Source organism: Acanthopagrus latus, chromosome 10 (genome assembly GCF_904848185.1).
Source record: "Acanthopagrus latus isolate v.2019 chromosome 10, fAcaLat1.1, whole genome shotgun sequence".
NCBI classification, from domain to species: Eukaryota; Metazoa; Chordata; class Actinopteri; order Spariformes; family Sparidae; genus Acanthopagrus; species Acanthopagrus latus.
Genome location: NC_051048.1, coordinates 17866260 through 17891616, shown reverse-complemented (window position 1 = coordinate 17891616; position 25357 = coordinate 17866260). Strand labels below are relative to the sequence as shown.

Below are 25357 nucleotides of genomic sequence, written 5' to 3'. Positions count from 1 at the left end.
TAAAAACAGAACAGACGATTTATACCAGTGGGCCTAAAATAAAATATGTGGGCTTCAAATTATATGTAGGCTAAATGTTGTGGTGCTTAAATAATATTCCAACAATTCTAATAATCAAAAACAGGTGTCAGAGTTTAAATTACATTAATATTCTATCATATCATGTATTACAGAAATGGGTGCGGTGCGCTTCAGTCATGCAGAAATCTGCCGTCTGTCAAAACGTTACTGTCGCAAAGCCCGAGTGTCGTGAATACTGGCCGCCCACTGAAGATGGCGGCGGAGCTGCATCCGCGGAGCGGAAAGCTGATCGGCCTGTCCAACTCGAACCGAACCGCCCGGCGTAACCAGCCAGTCCAGGAGTTTAACCATGGACTGGTGCTTAGTAAGGAGCCGCTGAGGGACCGGGATGTCTTCACCGTCCGCATTGACAAGAAGGTAAACAACAACAGGCCCGGCGCTGCTGCTTCTCCAGCGGGGGTGAGAGCAGCAGGAATGCGGGAGCAGCGCTGCTGGGACGGGCCGGTGGTCTGTCTCTGTCCGCAGTGAGGGGCTTCTGTTACCCAGGGCGGTTCACACTGCGTGACAGCGACCTCGGTTTGTGCAATCCCTCTGCGCCGGGTTACATGCACTGTCAGAGATTTATTAGCGACAGGTGGACTTATGGAACACATTCCTCCATGTACATAACTCGTTACTAAGCTAACGATAACCTGCCTGTGCTGCCATGGTACCGTCAGTTAGCCGTGCTAATGAGGCGTTAGCTGTTAGCAAGTGGCGTGAGCTCAGGTTAGCCGTGGCTAGCTTTTCTGGAAGGTGCTAATCGGGGGTTGACAAGGACCTGGTGTCGTTTTTTTTGCGCTACAGGAGCTCCACTAAGCTGGTTAACGTCGCTCTGTTGAGGGTTGTTGTGAAGGAGTCGGTGACAGTGGTAGGTGCCTGTCACCGTCTGCTGCTCTGTCCCCATGGCTAATAATACTGCAGTGCTCGCACCAGGCTGGGCTATCAGAGGCTGTGTGACAGCCTAAATAGACACTGTGCGCAGATGTGGGTAAAGCTAGATGTTACTGTAATGTTCAGAGTTAACGGAGCTCTTCTAGAGTCCCCTTCACTTTGCGCACACCAGATGCAACGCAGAGCACTCAGACCTGACTCTCTCTGGCAGTGTGATGCATGAGGAGTCTGACCACTAACAGCTAGAACTCATTAATCACTGCTATCTGTGAACATTCACTCTTCACGTCTCATTGCCTAGACACTGGGAAATAATCAATAGAAATATACAAAGCACAGGGAACCAAGTGGACACATTTATTATTCTGTTGTCTTTTTTGTCCATTATAGATTTGATCTAGATTCATATTTAATACCGGCCTTGTTGTTTATTGGGACTTTCTGTTTGCATTTATTATTATTATTATTATTATTTTCAATTTTTTCTTTCTACACCAGATTGTATTCATCAATTTTCAGCAGCCACCAACCACTAAACTCTGTCCAAGATGTAGGTCGTTAACGGGTAACACTTCTTCTGCTATCAACCAAGATACAATATCGAATCAATGGCTGTCCCTTATGATCTCATAACTTAATATTCTATGCTAAACATATTCCGCTATATATATCTGGCTTAGCTCTGCCATTCCACGTATATTTCCTGGCATTTCCTTGAATTGCAGCTTATTAAATGTGCCTATCTATGTGCTGCGTGCTCTCAGGAGTCAAGCCTACTTCATATCATATCAGTGCCGGTGCACAGTGTTTACATTTTGGCTGTTATCAGCGTAGGAGTGCTTGTCTGTTGTAATGGCCCCTGCCTCTGCAATCTACAACCCTACCGGGTTTGTCACAACATGGCAGCTCTGGAGCCTCTGTCAGTGCCAACTGGGCCAAACACAGGCACCCTCTAAACGACAGTGTGTCCGGCTTACTCTACAGAAGACCTACCATGATGAGACACAGCAGCACGTGATCCAGCAGAGCTAAAGTTTAATAGCACCTACTGTATGTAAATGATTACCCGTCCCTTATGGCGCTCTCAGCCCGATAAGAGCTCTCATAAACAGCCTCATGCTCTGTCATGACATGCATTGCCTGTCTGAAAATCAATAATTTTTCCATCACCGACTGGCATGACCGCCCATCCTCATCTGTTGTCGTCCACCGAGCTACAGTGGATGTTGGGAAATGTGAGCGAGAGGACGAGCAAGCGAAGGGATTTATTGAACTGACAGTTTACCAGAGTGGGTCGTGTCAGTGGTTTGGGGTTTGTAGTTAAAGCTGTGGTTGATTGTGCTCGCGATAGTTGAAGATGTTGATTTTAAGTTGGAGAGGCCTTTTGCTGTTGCATTTGTCAACACGCTGTTAGTGAAATCAATTAGAGCTGACACAGTTAGGATTAAACAGATCAACAGAAATACTGTCGGAAACAGATTCATCATAATAAGTCATTTTTTTAAAGCATAAATGTAAATCACTCCAGCTTTTTAATTATGAGGATTTACTGCCTAATTGAATATCTTTGTTTATTTGGTTAATTGTTGAAATTGCAACATGGCCAAGTGAAATATCCGAGTTAAAGAAGCTGCTGTTTTGCGACATTGTAATTTTCTTTGGCAAAAAATGGCATTGTATCGAACAACTGTGGTGCTGCATACATGATGTGAGAAAACAGATTTAGAGATTTAATGTATTTTCAGTAAAAAAGAAAATTACAGTGCTTAAATGATCATCCCTACTACTAATGAAACAATTACAATATGTGTCAAAGCAATTGCAATATGATCTTTTCACTAGATCCTAAAGCTCTATCTTTGTGTTTGGGACTTGGATGTGGACAAAACAAGCTGTTTGAGGATGTTGCAGGAAAACTTTGGATAAACATCTTTTACTATTGGATAGACCAATCTATAAATTGATTTTACAGGGAACCAACTGACATTCAGTTGCAGCACTTAAGCAAATATTAGCTGCATAACCTCGTCAATATTGTTCTGCTCTTAGGTTTTGGCGACATCATTCCCACTTTTGATCTTTGACACAGTTAATTCTAGGAACATGTAATGTTTAAATGTTATAAGCATTACTTGTTTTTCATATGTGAAATAATACGTATACATATCCATATTAGTCTAAAGTGATATGTGCGTTAAGGACACATTTTTGTCATGTCAGTGTTTTAAATGGTAGCAAAACCTTGCCCAAGTGTTGATTTGATGATTTAGGTCACCTTTCCCCTTACAGAGCGGAAGCCTTCCCCTCTCTGTACAGTCTTAGCAGTGCTCCCCAGTCCTTGCCTTTGCTGCAATTAATTTTTTATTCTTTTAAAAAGCTGTCTAGTGCTCCTCTTTGGCATGGATGGTTGTATCTTGTAGTTATTGCTCTTTTTGAGAGGGAGCGAGTAAGAGAGCGAGTAAGAGAGCGAGTGAGAGAGAGAGTGAGTGAGAGAGAGTGAGAAAGATAGAGACTGGAAGGCATACACCCACAGGCTGGCTGTTACATAAGTGAATGAGTAAGGGAAGGAGATGTCTGTCTCCTCACACACAGCGACCCGGTCAGGCTGAGTTACTTCTAAATCTGTTAACCCAGATACCCGGGCTTTCGTAGCACACTGCCTTACATACGGTAGCACCTGCCACATCTGAGGAGAGGACACCACGGGAGCAGACGAAGGAGAGAGGAGGCAAACGGGACAGGATTTTTTAAAATGGTATTGATCTCGGAGGATTTTATCTTTTGTTTTCCCGTTGGCACGGAGGTGAGCTGCAGAGAAACATCCCGGGTGCTGGGCGGACTTCAATGTTATGCTCAAGGTCACTTCATCAGGGTGGATTTCTGCCAATTTAAACCAGAGTCCCGTGGAGTACCATGGGAGAGAGAGGGGAAAGAAGAGAGAGCTTGATTTTAAAGTGACGGGATACTTTTCACTCGATTCTCTTTTCTCGAGGAACAAACAGCTTTTTCTTGTATGTCGTTCTCCGGAGGGGGGGGGCAGCAGGTGGAGTGCAGCGGGCCAGGAGATCACTCCTCCGCGGGATGATGCAGGTTCCTGCCCCTGTGTGTCTGCAAACATCTGCTGGGCTGAAGTGTGTCTGAATCTTCACCAGCTGCTCCGACTCCGCTCTGTAGCTGACGTTGCACTCTGTCATCCACATCATGAAGGCACAACCCGTGGAAAAATAGAATTCACCCCCGGAGATCAATAAAGTATCACATTATTGTGAGCTTATGTTGAGTCTGGGAAGAAATGGATATCTTGGGCTGCGCGTTACGTGATACGAGTCCAATGTCATGCGAAGACAAAGGCAGTTTTGCAGTGAAACATTTGTGTTTCATGTGTTGAGTTTTTTGTGGAGGGCGTGATCATGAAGGTGAGGCTTGGCTGCTTAAATATTGTTTGATGCGTGTGTGCAGGTTTAATTGTCCTTGCTGGACCACACAGACATCTGTGTTTCCATGAGAGTGCTTGTTTGTAGGAGGTACGAGCATCAAGCAGCTGAGGGTTTATAATTCGCTTTTATACCAGTAACAACAAAGATCTCTTTAGATTTTTTTAGATTAAATAAGTAGGAAAGGTTCAAATGGAGATTTATTAAAGCCTCCAAAACTTTCTTGGATGAAAAATGGGAAGCTTTTCGACCCTTGGAGCATGGCCCCAGGTGTATTTTTTGTGGAATTAGTTGACCATGATGTCAGCGAGACGTAGTACTCTCTAATTTTTTTTTTTCTCTAATCTGCTCTCCTGCAGCTGGTCTAAATATAGCACGGGATGTGCACTCAATTACATTTGTGCATCAATGTGTTTTTAACATCTCATCTTGGAAGTTGAATCCTGGTGCTACAGTAGTGTGTGTAGTCTTGTAAATAAATGTGATTTTACACTGTACTTCAAGTTAACACTGACATGCAAACATTGCAGCTATCATGTAACTTCATTTTGTTTCCTTTGTGTCACAGTGTCCCGTTTTATTTTCAAAGGAGCCCTCCCTGAGCTACGTTCCTCACTGACAGTAGGACTAAAAATAACGAGACAGATCATACAACAAGGCACACTTTGTTTTCCATAGATATCTGCCTGCAGTTTTGAGCATAGTGATTCACTCTTTCAACATCACCGCTTGGATGCTTTCTCACTTTGTCTCAGAGTAACAGCTGCTGACTGTTAACTGTTTTGTTACTACTTTTTCTCTCTGAATCTGTTATTGCAGCTGCCAGTGTCTCTGAAATTCACATCGTCTTTATAAAGATACATTTTGACTGTTTCGGAAATGCAGGACATGATATCAGCTCTGGTGACTGGCGAAGGCCATGATGTGTCATTGTTTGTGTTTCAGCAGTTGGTAAAGATTCATTAAATCATTCCTGTATCCTCTCAGGTGAACTCGTGGAGTGGTTCGATTGAGATTGGCGTGACGGCACTGGACCCTGCGGGGCTTGACTTCCCCAGCAGCGCCACAGGCCTTAAAGGCGGCTCCTGGATCGTGTCGGGCTGCTCGGTGCTACGCGACGGCCGCTCCGTTCTTGAGGAATACGGTCGCGACCTCGACCAGCTGGCCGAGGGTGACCGGGTGGGGATTCAGCGCAGCTCCCGTGGGGAGCTCCACCTCTGGGTCAACGGGCAGGACTGCGGTGCGGCCGCAAGTGGCTTGCCGCCTAAGCTCTGGGCGGTGGTGGACCTGTACGGCAAGTGCACTCAAGTGACTGTGGTGAGTTGTGAGCCGCCGCCGCTCTCCGCGGAAAAAGAGACAATAGAGCAGGAGGAAGAGTTGGAGGAGGAGGAGGAGGAGGAGGAGGAAGAGGTGGTGGTGGTGTGCGGGGTTCGGGAGGATGCGGGGATCACGGCACTGATGAATGTGGCAGCAATGAATGGAATGATGAATGGAGAAGAAGGTGAGGAATCAATGTAATTAGCCTTGATCACTGTCTCAATCTATGCCATGTGGGGTCTTTGAATTTGAGGGATTCAGGCATTTATGTCCTTGAATTTAAAGTTTAAGAAAGTGTGGGAACCCTGTTTATTTCAAGCTGTATCCTGGGATTTGTTGTCCTTACCTGTTGTATCTGTCACTCTTCCCCCTGTCAGTGCCTGAGCTTAGCTGCAGTCATAGCAGACCAGACAAGTTCCCCAACAACCTCGAGCCAGACACAGGTGAGAAAGTCCCCCTCAGATCAGTTGATGGACATCGTGCACTGTGACAAGTATTGACATCTTTCTCTCTCCTCAGTTCTCACAGAGCACCAGCTCTTTGATGTGTTCAACAACGCAATAGTTTCTTTTTATCGCTCTGAGGATGAGGGCGGAGGGGAGGATGGCGGAGGTGGGGGAGGAGCTGGAGGAGGCGGCGGCAGCGGTGGCAGTGGCGGGGGAGGAAATACAGGAACGGACTCTTCTTCCAGAAATGACAGGGGGAGCAGCAGCACTGGAGGAAGTACTGTCAGCAGTGACAGCGGCACAGGGACGACAGGAGGTGGAGGAGGAACTGGCAGTGGTGGAGAAGGTGGAAATGTTAACACTCCCGCCGGGAACGGAGGGGTTGGACAGGGGGTTGTGACGGGGGGGATGACCACCAACGACGCGCTGCTCTTCCACGAGAAGTGCGGCACACTGATCAAACTGAGCAACAACAACAAGACGGCGGAGCGAAGGAGACCGCTGGACGAGTTCAACAACGGCGTGGTGATGACCAACCGGCCGCTCCGACATAACGAGATGTTTGAGGTACAATCACACAAGTCAGTGTTGGGATGTTTGTTCATACATGAATAATAGAGCAACAGCTAACTGGCTAGAGATGATCCATAATTGATTAATTGTTTAGTCTAGAAAAAAAATTTGAAAGAAAAGTTAATCTAATCATGATTTTCTTAGAGCCGAAAGTGACGTCTTCAGATTGCTTCTTTTGTCCAACAGTCATTTACATTTACTTCACCAAATCCTCACATTTAAGAAGCTGGAGCAAGCAAATGTTCCTGAATTTTGATTATTGGCAAATCATTTGGTTGATTAATCGATGCAGTTTTCTTGTGTCAAAGATATTAAACAGAGGCGGGATATTTCACAGTTAAACAGTACACTTTGCTGTGCACAACGATATCAGTGCACTGAAACAGTAAACTTCACTTCGTATTTTGTAATTCTGATTCATCTTAAGCTTCTTTTTCTGCATCATGATACCCCGCCAAAAAGTTTTCATATCAGGGCCAAATATACACTGATTCAGTAAATCTGTGATAGGCAATAGATGATCGATAAAACCAATTATTGGTTGCACTCTAACCAATGATTCACAGTCGAGCATTTTAGTCAGTATCAGAAGCATTTTTGATACTGGTATCAGTATCAGAACAACACCAGAACAAGCTGGGCGGTACTGAGACAAAATAAATCACAGTGTATCTCATGAATAATATAGATGAGATCACTCAGAAGTAGAGCAGCAAATGATGTGCTTCTAAAAAATGTATTCAATTATTATTAATTAATTTTTATTGACTCTACTCGAGGAAACTCCCATCAAGAGTTGCAGGAGCCTGAGGGGACGTTGTCAACTTCAACAACAACACCAAAGATGTCCAATTTCTAAAGACTTAGAAAATGTTGAACCAGAAAAAATACTCTGCTTTTTTTCTTGATCAATAACTTAAATGTTTAACTCACTATCAAAAATTGAATTCTATTGACTAACAGTTTTACAGCCGTTTACAAACTCTTAGAAGATAACTGCAAAGAATGATAAATACTTATTATACTTATATATTGTGCTATCAGTGATATCAGTGCTCTTCATGTCTGGAGGTCTCGTGATTTTCATCACTTGAGGCTGAAAAGAGAACGATCTCTTCATTGTAGTTGAGCAATAATCCAAGAAATACTGTTAGTATCAGTAAAGTGTAAATGCATTTCTCTTTATACTTTCAGATCCGTATTGATAAGCTAGTGGATAAGTGGTCAGGCTCAATAGAGATCGGTGTCACCACACACAATCCAAACAACCTGGACTATCCTGCAACTATGACCAATCTGCGCTCAGGTAACGCAAACACACACACACTCACACAACGATTAGAAACTGTCCTGAACAAAACAAGAGTTGGTCAGTGTTAATGACATCATTCTGGATGTTTCTGTCAGGTACAATCATGATGAGTGGCTGCGGGATACTGACCAACGGGAAAGGAACCCGTAGGGAATACTGTGAATTCAGCCTTGATGAACTTCAGGTTTGTGACCACACAAACACGCACTTCACTCTGCCAGCTTCTGTGCACGTGTCTGTGTTTATGAACTCGATCAACTCCTGTCATCCACGGTTAGGAGGGAGATCACATAGGGTTGATGCGCAAAGCCAGCGGGGCGCTCCATTTCTACATCAACGGAATCGACCAAGGTGAGACACGTCATGAGGGGAGAGGAAGCTCAGAAATATGACGGTAATGGTAATGCCTGTATTTCAATCAGTGTTTCCCAAACACCGAGATGACGTCGATAAATGTCTTGTTTTGTCCACAACCCAAAGGTATTTATACTGTCATAGAGGAGTGAAGAAACTAGAAAATACTCACATTTAAGAAGCGAGAAGAAGGAGTCAGAGACTTTTAACTTTTGGGTTTTTTTTCTCCTTTTTTTGTCTTTTGCTATCCTTTGATCACATGATACTTTAAATAAAAAGATATCTACTGCAACGGAAAGTAGCAGAAATGTATTTATTATTTGCCAGAAACAAAGACTGTTGTTACATCTTTAGTCACATTTTCTTGTCCTTTCTCAAGCCGCTGTGCTACGGGAATGTTAAAGGTTTTCACTTCCAGCCATATGGTGTCTTTCTCCAGGTGTTGCGGCAGCCCAGACCCCCGGCGTGGTCTATGGAGTGGTTGACCTCTATGGCATGGCTGTCAAAGTCACCATAGTCCACAACCACAACCACAGCGATCGCCTCAGACGCAACAACGCAATCATGAGGGCTCTATCGCCGGATGTCGGCCGGCCCAGGCCATCTCTCTCCCTCACGCCGGACGCAGAGGGGCCCGACCGGCTGCTCTTCCACGCCAACTGTGGCCAGAAAGCCGCCATCATTAGTGACGGCAGGACGGCGCTGCGGCCACAGTAAGTCCAACTCCCATGATGCCCCTGAGATGATGACTCTTTGCATGAGTTTGAATTGTTTTAGATTGCTTGACAAATCCTCATGGTTCAGCTCCAGCCTTAAAAAGCTTCAACATTGTCTGATTATGTTAATCTGGCAAAACGTGTTGACACCCATAGTTTCATTGAAATCTGTCTTTTCTGTTGTGTATAAAAGTCAGTTTAAGTTGACTGACTATAACAGTTCTATGTGTGAAAGGTCTTAATTGATCTTGATTGTGCTCAGAAGGTTTGTGAAATATTTAAATGCTTTGAAAACATACAGCTTTAAAGTCATATGGTCTAATTCTGATGTTTTAGTGTTTTCCATAATCGTGAAAAATGGCAGGGTTTGCAATGAAGGGTGTAGAGAAATAGTCTTCAGGCACATTAAACAATAAAAAAGCGATTGAAGTTGAAAACACTGTTTCCACAGTGCGACTGATGACTTTAACCACGGCGTAGTCCTGAGCAGCCGGCCGCTGCGCTCCAATGAGGTGTTTCAGGTTCGCATCGACAAGATGGTGGACAAATGGGCGGGCTCCATTGAAATCGGCGTCACGACGCACAATCCTGCGTACCTGCAGCTGCCCTCCACCATGACCAACCTGCGCTCAGGTAAAATACAAAACACCTGAGTTACCTGAAAAAATTTTGAATGATGTAAAGGTGTTATTAGTGCTAGATATCTATATATAGAGAGAATATTTTATTATGTTTTACAGGGACGTGGATGATGACAGGGAATGGCGTAATGCACAACGGAACAACAATCCTGGACGAGTACGGACACAATCTCGACCGGCTCAAGGTGAGTGACTGATTTCACTGCTCACAGTCAGCCTTTCTGCTCACTCATCCTCCCATAATGCTTCTGAATGTTTCCAAGGCAGTTTTTTTCTGGTTAGAAATCCTTTATCTTGTCTTTCAGGCTGGCGACACAGTAGGTGTAGTTCGGAAAGAAGACGGCAGCCTCCACTTCTTTGTAAACGGTGTGGCTCAGGGTCCGGCAGCCTGGAACGTCCCTCCCAGTGTCTACGCCGTGGTCGACCTCTATGGACAGGCTGCTCAGGCCACCATCATGGACGACATGGGTAAAGAGAGGGAGGAAGAGAAACAGGGCTACATTTCTTTTTGTAAGGGTGCTGAAAAAACTTCTAACTATGTCTCCTCTTCTGCCTCTCCTTTCATCAGTGGACCTCCCCCCTCTCCCAGAGGACAGCTCAGAGGGCCCCACAGCCATGTCTCCTGGGAGCCCCTGCTCAGTAGGCGGGGCCAGCACGACCAACGACCTGCGTTTCCACCACCTACACGGCACCAACGCCGTCATCACCAACGGAGGGCGCACCGCCCTGCGTCAGAACTGCCGCAGCGAGTTCAACGACGCTATTGTCATTTCCAACAGGTAATGAAACAGATGGCAGCAAACTTGATTCATATCTTCTATGGATCACAGCTATTGTTAAAACACCTTTCTTCCAAACAGTTAGCACATTGTAAGCAACACGCCACACCATATTTATGTTTTATATACATCTAAAGTAGAACAGAAGGTGCAAATCTTAGATTTTACAATGACCTTCTGTGATAAACAACCAGATATCAGTTCTGCCAATTTGTGGAATTTGTGGAACAGATTGACAACATCCAGCACTACACTGAGTAATTAGAGGACATTCAAGGCTTGTTTCTGTTACAACCAACCACAAGCATAAGCAGCAGTCATTGTTATTAGTAATGTGGACAAGCAGATAAAGATACAAACACATGATGAGTAGTTTGACTTGTTTAAAGGTGAATGAAGTAGCAGAAGAAAAGGGATTGTAGCGTGTGGTGTTGACAGTGTTATGAATCAATAATATCATATAATGTTAAGTGAATCAGTGTTCTGAGACTGATGGAGCTGCTTGTCACCTCCTCATAGGTGTCTTCGAGATGGAGAGCTGTTTGAAATTATCATTCAGAAGATGGTGGACCGCTGGTCTGGTTCAATAGAAGCAGGTGAGTTTTCCCCTTGGACTGTTGCTTGTGTTTTCTGCCCTACGTTATACTTATCTTTATTACAGCATTTCACACATTATATTTAAATGTATTTCCTGTGTGTCCAGGAGTGACGGCCATCAGGCCGGACGAGCTCGAGTTTCCCAACACGATGACAGATATCGACTATGACACCTGGATGCTCAGGTAAGATAAAACTGTGTCAATATGAAGATATATCTCAACATATTTGGATATTTTTCTGTATTTAGTTCCTAAGATATGAACGTAACTGTTATTTTGTACTGTCGGTGCTTATAATTGGTTTATTTATTCTTTTTTTCACCTCTAAAATGAAGACACTCAAAAAACAAAGCAAAAAAACACAATCATAAACCTTCTTCGTTTTAAGTAATTTTTAAAAAATGCAATAGTTGTAAGAGATTTTAAGCGTTGTATTCAAAGTTTTGGTCGTGGGGCAACTCTATTGTTAACTGTTGATTTACATTTGTTTTTTGAAATTGTTTGGTTTTGAAATCTGAAACTGACACACTGAGCTCAAATATTCAACATACTCCCCTTTTTCCCCGCAGTGGAACGGCCATCATGCAGGATGGCAACACGATGCGCAACAACTACGGTTGTGACCTGGACTCCCTGACCACCGGCTCACGGATTGGCATGATGCGCTCGGCCAGTGGCGACCTCCACTATTACATCAACGGTGTGGACCAAGGCGTCGCCTGCTCTGGTCTGCCACCAGGTAGATATGTCAGAAATGTGGAATCGGGACTCAGAAACAACACTGGCTTCAGGAAGGTGTCTAGTTTCATTCGATGACCCCGTCCGTCTCTCTTTCTCTCTCAGAGGTGTATGCTGTGATCGATCTGTACGGTCAGTGTGTTCAGGTGTCCATCACCAGCTCATCAGGCCCGCTGGACAACAGCCTCTGTACCAGCAACATCACTGAGAAGAGCTTCCCAATCCACTCACCAGGTACATATCAGAGTCCCTGTTCAAGCCTTCTTCTATAGTTTTGACATACATAAGATTTTGTTTAAATCTTTCTTCTACTTTGTGTGTGTTTGTAGTAGCAGGTGTTGCCCATCGACTCCACAGTAAACACGGCAAGAATGTGGTGCTGCTCGGTGACGGCTGCCAGGCTGTCAGAGTCGGAGGTTACGCTCACGGCATCGTGTTCAGTGCGAAGGAACTCAAAGCAGATGAGTTGTTTGAGGTAAATGTGGGCTTGAGGAAACGCTGTCTCGACAGTTTTTAAATAACATGCACATTAAAACCTCTTAAAGGTTCTTCTTCGATAAAAATGGCATGGTTTACGTTTCCCTCCTTCAGCTGCTACTCGTTTTCTCTCCCTCCTGATCCCTCCGCCTCTGCCCTCTGCAGGTGAGGATTGATGAAGTGGATGAGCAGTGGTGCGGTTCGCTGCACATCGGTCTGACCACGCTGGCACCCCCCGAGCTGCCGTCCTGCCCGCTGTCGGGTCTCTCCCCCTCCCTCCCCCAGCTCCGCACCAAGGTCACCTGGCTGCTCTGCGGCTCCGAAGTCCGTCGCAACAGCGTACTGCAGCGCCAGAACTACTGCTGCTCGCTGGACCGGCTGACGGTAAGCTGCACCTCCCCTCCACCCTCTGTGAGGAAAATCACCCCAGTGTGATTCTGGCAGCTCCTTACAGCCACCTGTTAGATTTACAATAGCTTCAAAATGTTAAAGATTGAAGTTTCATCTGCTTAGAAGTCATAAAAAAGTCTTTACCACCCTCACGATCTCAACATAAATATATGATAATCCGTGGGTATCAGACGTTGCATAAAGTCGATTAAGGAGAATTGAATTAGTAATGGTATATGAATTTCAGTGAAGAAGAATGAATCTCGGCTCCAAGAGAAAGGATAAGAGCCATTATTGCTTTTAATTGATTGATCTTCACTGAATCGGATTGTTTCTCAGGTTGGGAACCGTGTTGGCGTGAAGAGGTGCAGCGACGACACCATGCACATCTTCATCGATGGTGAAGACATGGGACCTGCAGCGACTGCAGTAGCAAAGGTATTTTAACTTGATGAAATATGTATTTGTTTCTTCGTATTCATTTATTTTCACATTAAACAAAGCAGCAGAAACGCAACAGAAACAGATGAGGTGAGATTCAGAAAAAAAACGTAGAAGCTTATAACAGAATCTCACCTTCAAATGTATTATAGCAAATACAGAAGTCCTATAATATACAAAAATAAGTAAACATAGGATCAAAAAGCAAGACTACAAGCATAAAATAAATGGAAAAATGGTTCCAGCACACACTCAGATGTACAGTACACAGCTGTTTGGCCCCATGTTGCCATTCATCACCTTCCTCTGTCTCCTCGCAGAATGTGTATGCAGTTCTGGACCTGTACGGGCGGATAACAGCGGTGTCCATCGTCAGCTCATCGTTACTGGAGGACATGGAGAGCGTCAAGGCGCCCTCGCTCTCCTCAGACAGCTGCAGCGAGGGAGAGGACGACAGCAGCCCTGTCAGAGAGGTAGGAGGAGGAGGAGCTTATGAGAGGAGAGCGCCGGCACGTTAAAGAGCCACAAACTCATTGTGTCATCTCTTGTCGCCCTCCAGAGCGCCGAGAGTGAGCCGTGCACGCTGGTTCCCACCGTCATGGCGTTCTTGGAGAATCACGGCAAAAACATCCAGCTGTCCAATCAGAACTTGACGGCAGCCAGAGTGTCCAGCTACAACCAGGGCCTGCTGGTCACCGCCCAGCCGCTGGCTCGCCAGCAGCTATTCCAGGTAACTTTACTGCACAGTGACGTTTCCTTATGTGGTCCACGTGGCTAATAGTTGTAAAACAATGGTCATATTAGGCAAATAAAAATGGAAGAAGAAATCCTTTGGTTTTTGAACTAAATTCACCAGCGTAATAAAAAAATCAAGAAGGAAGACGCAGATAATTAAGAACAGAAATATATACCAGTTACAACAATTTTAGGTTGTAGCCGTTCCAGTCTCTTAACAGCCTGTCTTTAACCAGTTTCAGATCGACCGTCTGAACCCATCATGGACGTCGTCGCTGTCGTTAGGCGTGATAGGCCACTCCCCCGACCGACTCAACTTCCCGTCCACAGCGTGTTGCCTGAAACGCTCCGCCTGGCTGCTGCAGAGAGACTCCGTCTTCCACAACTCCCTAAAGGTAAACACACAAAATCTGTCATTCATGATGGAGTTGGAACTGATCTCTGTCTCCCGTCTGCTGTGTGATAGATCTCCTCTCATTTTAGTTTCACTCTCCTCCCTCTCTCCTTTCTTCCATTCCATCACGTCTTTCACCATTGTCTAAATTTTCATGCTCTGTTTGTCTCAGATATGTGAGAACTATGGTCCTAATCTGGACACGTGTCCGGAGGGGACGGTGTTGGGTCTGCTGGTGGATGCCAACAGTTGTCTCCACCTCTACGTCAATGGCATGGACCAGGGCGTGGCAGCGCAGGACATTCCTTCGCCTTGCTACCCCTTCATCGACCTCTACGGCCAGTGTGAACAGGTACAGACACATACAACCCACAGTCAGAGGGTACTTTAACATTCTACTGTTCAGACGTCATGAGTCAATTAAGTCTTCAGCTGTAAGAAAACCTGTTTCACAATATTGGAGCGTTGTACAAATATCACTCCAACCATCCACAAAGAGGTCAAAGGTCAGAGTGTAGGTAAGCAGTTTTAGATCAGCTTCTTTTTAGTCATTTCATGGTGTTTGTTTTGTCTTTAGATTTTTAAGGGCACGTCTGTAGAACCCTTGATAACATCTTCATAGTACTAGTTCTATTTGACCTAGAATTCAGTGCTCAGAAATGTTCAATTTGAAAATAAGATAAAGCAGAGAAAAGCCAAAAATCTCACGTTTGAGACCACGAACCCAACAAATGTTTGATATTTTTGCATTATAATTGACTTAAACTATTATCAGTTATCAAGACAGAGTTGTCATTCATTTTTCTGCAAATTTATCTGTTAAATATTAATTATTTCAGCTTGGAATCACTACAACATGTCTCTCAGTCATGCCAATAAATGTTGTGTTGTTATGGCAGGTTACTATAGTAACGAACAACGTGCCAGCTGTGGGAGGAGAGAGTGGTGAGACCCGCTGTCAGGGCGACATGGAGAAGGCGGACATGGTTGACGGTAAGAAGCAGTTGGTTTGTTTATCTTCGCAGATTCATGTCAGTGGCGCTTTTAACACATTAAGTTTAGGGTTTAACCTGCTGCAGCGGCGGTTCGCCAATTCTCGGTCGTGTGTTCACACAGAACCGAGCTGCTCCTTGTAAAGACGCACCAGTGTGTGATGCAGATCCTAAAGAGGCGTGGCGGTACACGTCATGATTATGACGTCTGTGTGTTTTCAAGGTGTCTCCCCAGGTGTCTCCCCAGGTGTCCTCCTGTTAATTTAAACATGTACGTTTTTCGCTCTAAATTACATAATTAAATAACTACCATCAGTAAACAGGACGTTGTCTGACTCTCTCACGGGGAGGGAGGCTGTTTTCTGGGGGGGGAGTTCACTGAAGGAGGTCAGGAGGGCTGACGGTCAGTGTTTTGTTTTTTTTTTTTTTTCAAGACAGCAACTACAGCAGCACAACGCTGAAGGAGACAAAGTTGAAGTTTTTTTTTTTTTTACCAGGGACAAACACTGTTTTTCAGGCAGAAATGTGGTGAAGAGTTGGGAGGACAGACACTCCTCCACGTATAACTGCAGTATTTTTTTCCTCAAATAAGTTGCCAAAGACACCACTAGTTACATTACTGTTGTTTGGTCATGTAACGTTGCTTTGTGGGACATATTTCTGTATTTGTTGAGTGAAGGATCTGTTCAGTTATCAGACTGTAGACACAATCAGATCGACACACCCTCGCTCCACGCCACCAGTTTATCCATTCACACAGGTGCGGTTTTCCTCTGATACTACCTCTGACACTGCCTCCAGAGCTGCATCAGAGCTGCAGTGAAATTCACCCCACACAGAGGAGGATGCGGAGAATTGGCGCAAGATCCCCAAACTCAAAGGGTAGTGAGGACGGGGCTAGTGTTTAAAGTCCTGACTGTTTTTTTTTACAGGAATCAAAGAGAGTGTGTGCTGGACGCCGCCTCCGGAGGTCAACCCCAACAAGACCTGTGAGTACCAGGCACTGTGTTCACGCTTCAAGGACCTGCTCACGTTGCCAGGTGAGGTTTATACCCGACTTCCTGCCGCGATCTCCGACTCGGATCTAAAATCATTTAACAATCCTGATGTTTGTCTTCTCCTCCGTCTGTAAGATGGCTATTTTAACGAAGACGCCAAGTACAACCTGTGCTACTGTGAGTCCTGCCACAAGCTCCGGGGTGACGAGGCGTATTACAAGAGAGGAGAGCCGCCCCGGGACTACGCCCTGCCCTTCGGGTGGTGTCGCTTTGCCCTCAGGTAAGAGGATTACCAGGGTGAATGTTTATTAAAAAGACTGTATAGTCCTTTAATTTCACCATGGTCCTCCGGAAGCAATGACCAGAAAATCATAGATGATACAATGTAATTATAGTCAGCTGTGTAAATCATGGTTGTAGAAGTTACTTTAGTGTTATTTGCTTCTATGTGAGGCTAATTTATGTATTCTTACAAATGTGTGGTCCCAAAATATGTGTCTGCAAGTGAGTGTTTCATCTTTTTGCCAGGATCAAGCCCCACTGTGAGGTTTCTAATGCGCTGAAGAAGTGGCACATCGCGTACCACGGCACCAGTGTAGGAGCCCTGCGACGCACGCTGGACCACAGCCAGCTGCTGCCTGGTAGGAAACATGACTTTTCACACAGACACACACACACACATGCTGCGCCACTGAGGTCAGAGAAGGTGCTTCAGAAGTAACGTTTTAATTTTCCTCTCAGAAACATTCATGCAGAGGCGACGTCCCTCCGCCTATGGTGTCCACGATGAGACTTGAATATGACAAGAGACTAATCATTTTTTGATCGTAAATATAGTAAAATATCAGTTAGTGTTTTATGAACCAACTCGGTGAACTATATTTCTTGCTCAAAACCACTGATGGGTAGCTTCTAAAAGTAAGAGCATCAGTCAGATGCCTGAAGTGCAACACTGTCGTTTGTATTGTTGCAGGGACGTCGTCCATCTTCTCAGTGTCCCCGGTGAAGGCGGAGGGCCCTAATGGCTACAGCGAGCCAGAGGAGAACAGCGCCCCGGGCAGGGAGGTTCCCAGAGTGCGGCTCTCCCCCACTATGCGCTACTCCGGCATGGAGATCTTTGCCCCTAAAGTGCAGTGAGTCCCCCCCCGGTTCATACATTTATTGGACAGTCTTCAGTGTCGAGTGAACAGGAGATGAGGAGAAAGAGCACTCACTGACAGTTCTTCTCTTCCTGCAGATTTCAGGACCCCCGCTCGCACCGCTGCCACCAGGCTCAGGTGGGATTCCAGGTGTGCGTGCGTCCCGGCTCCTACAAGGTGGGACCCCAGACGCTCGGCCACAGCGAGCCCCTCGACCCGCGCTTCAGCAACTCGGAGATCGAGTGGATCACCAAGGAGCAGGGCGGCACGCTCCTCTACGGACTGCTCATCCGGGTGGAGTGAAGGGAGCGACCGGTGGAGGCATTCGGGTGGAAGTGGGAGGAGGGTCCGCGCGGCGCTCCTCGTACTTTTAATAAACTGACAACCAAATCCAACCCCTGCCTTGAGCGAGAGACTCCTCTGGAATCCAGCTACTGTGGATTGTTGACAATTCAGCATTATTGATTAGTTTTTGTTTCTTTTTGGTTGTTTGCTCTTGGACTCTTTTAACGGCCGGGGGCTACGGCGGTTTCAACGAAGAACAGACACTGCCTGCACTTTATGTTTCGGACACTCGTAGGCGATTTTTAAAACTAACTTCTCATCGACACGTTAGTTCATTCGCTGCAGTTAGTTGTTTGTTGCCACGTTTTTTTGTTCTCATTCTTCCACAAACACGAACAGCTATTTTTTTTTTTTTTCTCTTTACTTTTTGGCACTTATTTTAACACTCAGTCGTCTCTGCTCCGATCAGCGTTTTATTTCGGGAGGAGCTGTCCCCTGCCAACCTGCACGTTAACAGACTGTCACCTGAAGAGACTGAAATGTGGGTCAAAAAAAAAAAAAAAGAGTGACAGTGTTTTCAAAAAAATATGAAAAAAAAGACACTTGAATCTGAGAATGAACCCAAGAGTGTCTTGTGATTGTGACTTCTTTAGAGGGGGGGAGGGGGATTTTAAAACTGGAGGAAGAAAAAAATGTTTACACATGTACTGTATGTTTCTGTCCTCTTCATGTCTCCATGTTAGCAGTCTTTTTGCATTTCTGTTCTGGCCCGGCGTCACTTCTCACTGGTCATGTCACGTGGAGAAACACGTCCAGGCGTTATATCGTGAAGGAAACTGGAAGGTGCGACAGTAATGTGGACCTGACAACAAACCACCTGCACCTGTTTGGGGAGCTCAGAAATTATGTACAGAGGTAATGAAGAGCAAATGATCCTCCGGCTGTGCAGCTTGTGTGTTTACGACCGAGAGGCTCCATCACAAGATATTTAAAAATATAGATATTTACTTGTAGACTGGAGAGGTTGTCATACAGGAAAAGGAGGAAAAGGAAATGTTTGAAATAAGAAGATTAATTGAACAAAGACCATCTTCTCGTCAAAGCCTATTGCTAAAGGGACAGTTCACTGCAAAGTCAAAAAAAAAAAAGATTTTTCCTCTCACCTGTAGTGCAGTTCATCCATGTGTGTGTTTTTCTGTGAGTGGCCGGCTCCTCTCAAATATGATGGAACTGGACGGCGCCCGGCTTGTTGCTCAAAGTGCCAAAAAAAAAGCATCACAGAAATCATGACCGGGTTACTCCAGCAGTCCACAGACCTCATCGTGAGCAGTTTCACGTAGGAACTATTTTCTGATTAATGAGCGAGCATCTCATCCGCTCTGCCTTCAATGCACTGATACAAAAAATGATTGATGCTAAGCTAGGCTGATCACCTCATGCCTCTGGAGAGGAAATGGTTCCTACGTGAAACTGTTCGTAATCAGGTCTGTTGATTGTCTTATTGTTTTTTTGAGGCTTTGAGCACCACAAGCCCTGTGCCATCTCGTTCCATTTAAATCTAGAGACGGCAGAAATCTCTTAAACTCAGCAACTTCACAGCGAAAAACAATCCAGACGTACAAAAAGCTCTTCAGGCAAGAAGGAAAACATGAGGTTTCGATTTTGGTGCGAACTGCCCCTTTAAAACGTGGTTAAATTGACTGAAGCCAAAAGGTTGAAGGGATTTCTGGCGTCGCTTCTCCACACTGTTTACTTTAGATCCGCTCACTCTGATCCATCCATCCCTCCGTCACGTCTGACTGTTTACCTCGCCAGGAGCTCCAGAGCCAACAGCGAGGAGCTCCAGGGTCAGCAGGAGGACAGGTCACCTGTGTCCCCACACCTGCGCCGGTGTTTACATGTGAATGTCATTTAATTAGGGCTCTTTTTATTTTACTGCCGACTTTACATCATCCATTTGTCAAATGTTTATACGAAGGTTTTATTTGATCAAAAACATCCCAAGCCTGATGGTTGATTGTATGTGAACAGCTTTCCAAAGCGCAATCTTTTGTTTTTTCTCAGTCCTGTTGCCAATTTGATAAAAACCCGCCACAGAAAGTGAGACCCCAACATTTTTTCAAAAGGCACAGTTTAATGAGTCAAACTCAAAAAAAGAAATCTTGAATTAAAGAGGCTCGGTCACCTTCTAAGAGCAGCTGTGATCTGACTGATGGAGGATCTCTGGGGTTTGGCAAAGGAAAAACTTCAAAAATGTGAAAATATTATTATTATGGGTTATTTATGGCCCTGTGCTGCTTTGTACAATTTAATTTGTATTTTTTTTTGTTTTGTTTTTGTTTTCTGTATGTTGCATTGTACAGGCTGTTACATAACAAATCATATCTTCCTGATTTATAAAAAATAAAAATAAACTGACAGACAGTATGCACAGAAGGATGGTTCATGTGGGGTGTTTTCAGTAACAAAAAGATGAAGAAAAGACAAAAAAAACAAAAAAAAATCTGTCGCTTCTGGTTCCTTTTTTTGTTCAAATTTTATTTAGAGTAGGAAAAGAAAAAAAAAGTCTGGTTGCTGACATGTTATTGCAGTGTCGCATTCTTACTCAGTCACACTTTTTTTCTAAAATGCTGTAGACTTAATTACTCATTAAGGCCAATAGTGGGTTTTTCAGGACGTTTTACAGAAACAGCGGCTGCTTCAGGGTCAGCTCTGTCCAGACACTGAAGAACAGACACACATGAAAAGATTTAAAAATGCAGAGATTAAAAAATGACCAGCTGACTGCCCCAAAAAACATGTGATGATACTATAATTATATAATTCCTGCTGACAGACAGTGATCTGCTGTATGATCCTGTTGGGTTGCATAGTCAGTTTTGTTTCCTATTGTACCGTCAGCTTTTAAGACTCATTTCTGCACTAGTTTGACTTTTAAATTGGACCCTGAGTTTAATTTAATTAATTGTTATTATTATTATTTTTTTTACATCTGCTTATGTTAGTCTGGTCCCGGGCTCTTCCCGGTCCTGGCAAAAGATTTTGAGGAACATGCTTATTCACTTTCTCTGTCAGTATCAGTCTCATGTCTGTGCGATCATGATTGTGCAGTTACATAGCTAGCTTAGCTTAGCATCTTGACTGGAAACAACAGGAGACAGGAGTCCCCATTAAGCCCCTCAGCAGTCTATAAGTTGCTCAGCGATAACACACTAATAAAGGAATAATTCGAATAATAATGAACCATTATTTTGATCGTCATATTCCATTTGTGCTAATAAATCCCCCTACATCTGACACACCGGACCTTTAATGTAGAAAACAAAGATATTACTTGTGCCTGTTTTCCAGCAGTGTGTTGTATCTTTTCATTATCTCGCAGATATCTGTTGTCTGCACAGATGGATACAGTGTATGCCCGAGGCGAAAAACATTCAAAATCCAATCCTGGCGCAGCTCAATGAAGAAGAAATCCTCCAGCGGCTGTGCAGGAGGCTTCACACAGCAGAGAATTGAGGCAGACATGTGGAGATGTGGGCTTCAAACGGTGGGTTCGCTCCCTGCAAATATCATATCACTGTAGGCAGACACGAGGCATCTGTGAGATCCAAAATGTACATTTTAGAAATACAACCCACCACTTTAATGCCATTCTGAATTTGCAGCACTGCGAGACTGTATTGCAGAGTCACACACTCAGTGCTGAGTTCAAGTACGAGGCTGGGAAACGGCGAAAAGTTCAAAAATACTTCCTGTTCCTAAAGCTAAAAAAAATAAAAAAATTTTAGGGAGGGTTAACTCTTGCGCCCAGCTGCCTGAAAAGAAATAGTTCCAGCACATAACTTCTAATACCACAGGTTGTTATTTTCAGAGGCACAGGCGTATTTTCCAGATTTATGCCTAGCTAAACTCACCATCTCCTGGCTCTCTGCCAATCATGCAGATTTTAAAGTGATAACAATCATCAGTTAATGCTAATAAAGAAAGCAAATAAGCATATTATTTAAAACTTTTCTATTAACTCTTCTGAGGAAACTTTTGATTAAACTGACTGAAATCTGGGTCAGTTGGTTCAGGACGTGTCGCTTTAAATCTCAGAAATAGATAAAAGGAATGCAGGGCAACAAAGGTTTTTGCTACAAAATATCACAAAATAACACTTGAAGCACTTGTACAAAGCAGCTGAGGATACTGAGCTAGTTTTGCAGATGGGGGGGGCAGATTTTGAGCAGCGCTTTGTGCGTGTCGACAGTAAAAATCCAGTGTTACTGACGAGCTGAGAGTATCAAAAAACCTCGAAATAAATGAGCTCCGAGAAGAGAGACACAGGGACAGAGACGGTGTAAAAGTTTGGTTCAGCTTCATTCAAATATACATCATAACTTCCACACGCACACGCATACATACATACATACATACATACATACATACATACATACATACATACATAGTCTTCCAAATATGCCAGAAACCAACAACAAAAGAAATCCCACACAGTTTAAAAAAATAGCCAAAGTTCTTTGTACACTTACACATAATAACAACTGTTAACATGTGCCCAAACCCTGACGTACAGCAGCATTCACTCCTAAACAGAAGGTTGTAAGCATCAAGCTACAGTGGGTGCTTTTATATAAAAAAAACAAACCCCAAAAGAAAAAAAAAAAGAAAAAAAAAAAGCATGATCACAGTAGTTTCAAATAAAATGGCTCCTTTTTTCATTTTCGAATAAATAAAACAGTTGTGACAAAAACGACATTCATTACAAACGATCGGCGCAGAGCTTCCACATCTTTGAAATTCAAACAGGGAAAGAAAAAGTCGACTACAGCAGCTGTTTTTTTGTTGTTTTTTTTTGCTCCCAGCTCCGACATAAATAAAATGGGGATGTACTAACAGTTGTGGGTGACAAAAAAAAAAAAACCTCTCTTGAACACCCACACACACACACACACACACACACACACACCTCATTGCCTCACCTGCTGCACCACATCAGTGACTGGAAAAGGTGAGCCGACACAAAACCTCCTTGTAAAAACCACGAGAAAAACAACCTTAAAAGATGTCAGTGTTTTATGAACTCCCCTCCGTTTATGAGCTTAAAAATCCAAGATTCAATTCACTTGGATATGCGCCCTGCTTTCCCGCTGCTCCTTCGACCCCCATTCAGCTGACTTTGAAGAGTTTAAATGCTTCTGATGCGCTGCAGTAAGGTGAACCGGCAGTCAGAGGCGGAAAGATGGGGGGCAGTTTTTGAAATGTTTCAGCATGACCGGCAGGGGTGGTGCAACCGAGAGGCAGAGCGGGACAGCATGAAGAGAGCGCTCAATGTTTTTTCCCTCTCTCAGTAGGAAGGAGGAGGAGGAGGAGGAGGAGGAGGAGGAGGAGGAGGAGGTACTAAGAAGAAAGACAGATGAGGGGAAAAAAAAAAAAGAAAGGGATAGTTCTCCCAGAATTCATTGGAGCTAGTTGTGGGAGGACGGTACGAGGGGGGTTTACAGAGAGAGGGAGAGACGAAGGGGAAGTCACTAAGGAGAGGAAGAGGAGGAGGGAGGAAGGCGAGCAGCAATTTGACTAGAGATATTCTCTCTCGTCGTCTACTTTACAGAAGTTTGTTTTTTTTTGTCTTTTTTCTTTTTTTCTGTCCTCCAGATGAGCAACTTCAGAACTTCTTGGGACCCCAGACGGACGTTTGCTTCAGGGCCACGCCGGTCCCGAATGTGGGGAAATCCTCTGCACTGCTCATGTCAGGAGCCTGGAACAAACAGATCCAGAATGTCTGAGACACTGAAATAATGTTGAATGTCCTCAGATAAAAGCTGGTGGAGGGCAGGGTTGATGCAGAAGAATTCAGGACGGTCCAAACAAAGGCTGGGAGGAAGTATCGCGGCTGTGCGCGCTAACCGCCCCCCAAAAATGTATTTAGTCAAAGTGCCACAAGATGGCAGTAGATACAACTGAAGCACAGTGATTCAACTGTGCAACTCACTGCAAATGTTTCAAAATAAAAGCATCGTCCAGAAATTAAAAGATTCTGTCCAATGAAAGTCTGTATGATTCATTTGAAAGTGTTGGGTTTGTGTGAACAGTATAGTGCAGTGACTATGTTTTAACAGGGCAGAAAACTCTGAGGCTTTGTAATAAAATGTGACTAAATATCGGGGCTACAACTAATTATTATTTTCATTATCGATTAATATGCCGAATTGTGAATTGTGAACTTCCCTGAGCCCAAAGCATGGTCTTCAAATTGCTTCTTTTGTCTAACCGACAGTCAAAAACCCAAAGACACTTCATTTACTATCATACATCACAGAGAAAAGCAGCACATTTTCACATTAAAGAAGCTGAAACCAGCAAATGTTTGACTTTTTTGCTTGAAAAATGAGCAAATATGACACTCAGTCTACAAAACATGAAGTCCATCTCTCTGAAACATTTAAAACTTCTTCTCTAACCCATCGCCTGTTCCCAAACTGATTCCAATTTAGTAAGATACATCTAGTAATATATTGACCTTGGACCAGTGTGCCCGATACGTTTATGAATAAGTCAAAAGGTAAAATATAAGCACATCCAACCTTGTTCCCTGCTGCGTTCCAGGGGGCGTCCCGCACCACGAAGCCCTTAGCTGGACCCCCGTTGCCGTCGTCAAATCCTCCCGCTCCGCCTCCCCCTCCATAGCGAGACGGAGGCTTCATGTACGCTGCCAAGGTCTCCGTCTCCGTCACGCTGAGCATCTGAGAGAGACGGAGAGAGGAGAAAGAAACGGTTCTTCAAACAATCCAGGAACTTTTTCTATACGTCACCTAACTGTTCTTACTCTTTTTGTCCTGAGCTATAAAGTTCTGTAAGACACTCAAGCTAATCAGCTTTTAGTACCAGGACACAGCACTGACTTGAACATGTGTGCGACTACTGCGACATTGTGGACTCACATATTCCTCCTCCAGGTTCAGCAGGTGGTCGATGGCGTTGTCGACGGTCTCTGGAAGGCCCATCACCGTCACTTTATCTGGCTCGTCGGAGCCTGGCTGAGGGAACCTAATATCCACCTGGGCATAAGAACAAGAGGTTGAAATAGCGCAAAACTACAGGTCCGATAGTTAGGCACGCGCAGGGAATAACACTCCTGACCTTGAACTCCTCCATCAGCTTGCGTATGGCTTTGCCGCGGGCTCCGATGATGCGAGCGTGGGTCCTCGGGTCCAGATGAACTTCTTGGCTCACCATCTCCTGCAACTCGGCCACCAGCTGCTGGATGGCCTGACGCGCCTCCTCCACGTTACGCTCGTACCCCGAGATCACGATCAGGTCCTGAGGAGAACATGTGAAGTGGGTTGTAGAAGAGGGAATACAATCAAAAGAGATATTTCAAGGGAAAAGATTTTATGGAAACATGATCCCAAAATACAGAAGTAACACACACCTGCTGCTCGTCTCCTTTGTCGGGGAACTGGATGCTGACGTCGTGGTCTTTCCTGATCTGAGAGATGACGGCTCCCTTGCGGCCGATGATCTTGGGATGAAACTTTGGATCTACAGACATGGTTACCTTGAAACTGCGCAGGGCCTGAAAAGAAGACCGGGCACCAGAGATGGAAATATCTCATTCCATATGACCTATCTAATGAGAATTA

The 25357-nt window shown here is 44.5% G+C and overlaps 2 protein-coding genes across 3 annotated transcripts in view; one reads left to right on the top strand and one right to left on the bottom strand.

The window, feature by feature from the left end:
* The first annotated feature begins 221 nt into the window (after positions 1-221).
* On the top strand, positions 222-20141 carry neurl4 (neuralized E3 ubiquitin protein ligase 4). 2 transcript variants are annotated; one of them, XM_037111731.1, is made up of 29 exons: positions 222-438; positions 5376-5889; positions 6083-6148; positions 6225-6718; positions 7919-8030; positions 8132-8220; positions 8315-8387; positions 8830-9103; positions 9558-9739; positions 9847-9932; positions 10053-10215; positions 10316-10526; positions 11046-11122; positions 11230-11308; positions 11695-11864; positions 11969-12097; positions 12196-12338; positions 12506-12724; positions 13070-13168; positions 13492-13644; positions 13731-13901; positions 14143-14301; positions 14473-14652; positions 15200-15293; positions 16225-16332; positions 16426-16570; positions 16819-16931; positions 17264-17423; positions 17528-20141. In XM_037111731.1, exons 1-29 carry the CDS (start codon positions 274-276, stop codon positions 17730-17732), a joined length of 4833 nt encoding a protein of 1610 aa, XP_036967626.1. In that variant the 5' UTR covers positions 222-273; the 3' UTR covers positions 17733-20141. The 2 variants fall into 2 exon arrangements, with proteins under 2 accessions (XP_036967626.1, XP_036967625.1); XM_037111730.1 differs by having other exon boundaries at positions 229-438; positions 12193-12338.
* The window catches only part of hdlbpb (high density lipoprotein binding protein b), a 20457-nt gene continuing 13220 nt past the window's right edge, over positions 18121-25357 (bottom strand). The window contains exons 24-28 of the mRNA XM_037111733.1: positions 25147-25290; positions 24855-25034; positions 24656-24772; positions 24299-24457; positions 18121-23472 (exon numbers count right to left, since the gene is read on the bottom strand). Coding sequence (XP_036967628.1) covers positions 23380-23472; positions 24299-24457; positions 24656-24772; positions 24855-25034; positions 25147-25290 — 693 coding nt within the window. The 3' untranslated portion in view covers positions 18121-23379. The remainder of the gene's footprint in view (positions 23473-24298; positions 24458-24655; positions 24773-24854; positions 25035-25146; positions 25291-25357) is intronic.

Coding starts and splice junctions, on each gene's coding strand:
- neurl4 (XM_037111730.1), top strand. CDS start 274: ATGGCGGCGGAGCTGCATCCGCGGAGCGGAAAGCTGATCGGCCTGTCC. Junction 11,309..11,694: donor TATGACACCTGGATGCTCAG/GTAAGATAAAAC, acceptor TTTTCCCCGCAG/TGGAACGGCCATCATGCAGG. Junction 11,865..11,968: donor CTGCTCTGGTCTGCCACCAG/GTAGATATGTCA, acceptor TTTCTCTCTCAG/AGGTGTATGCTGTGATCGAT.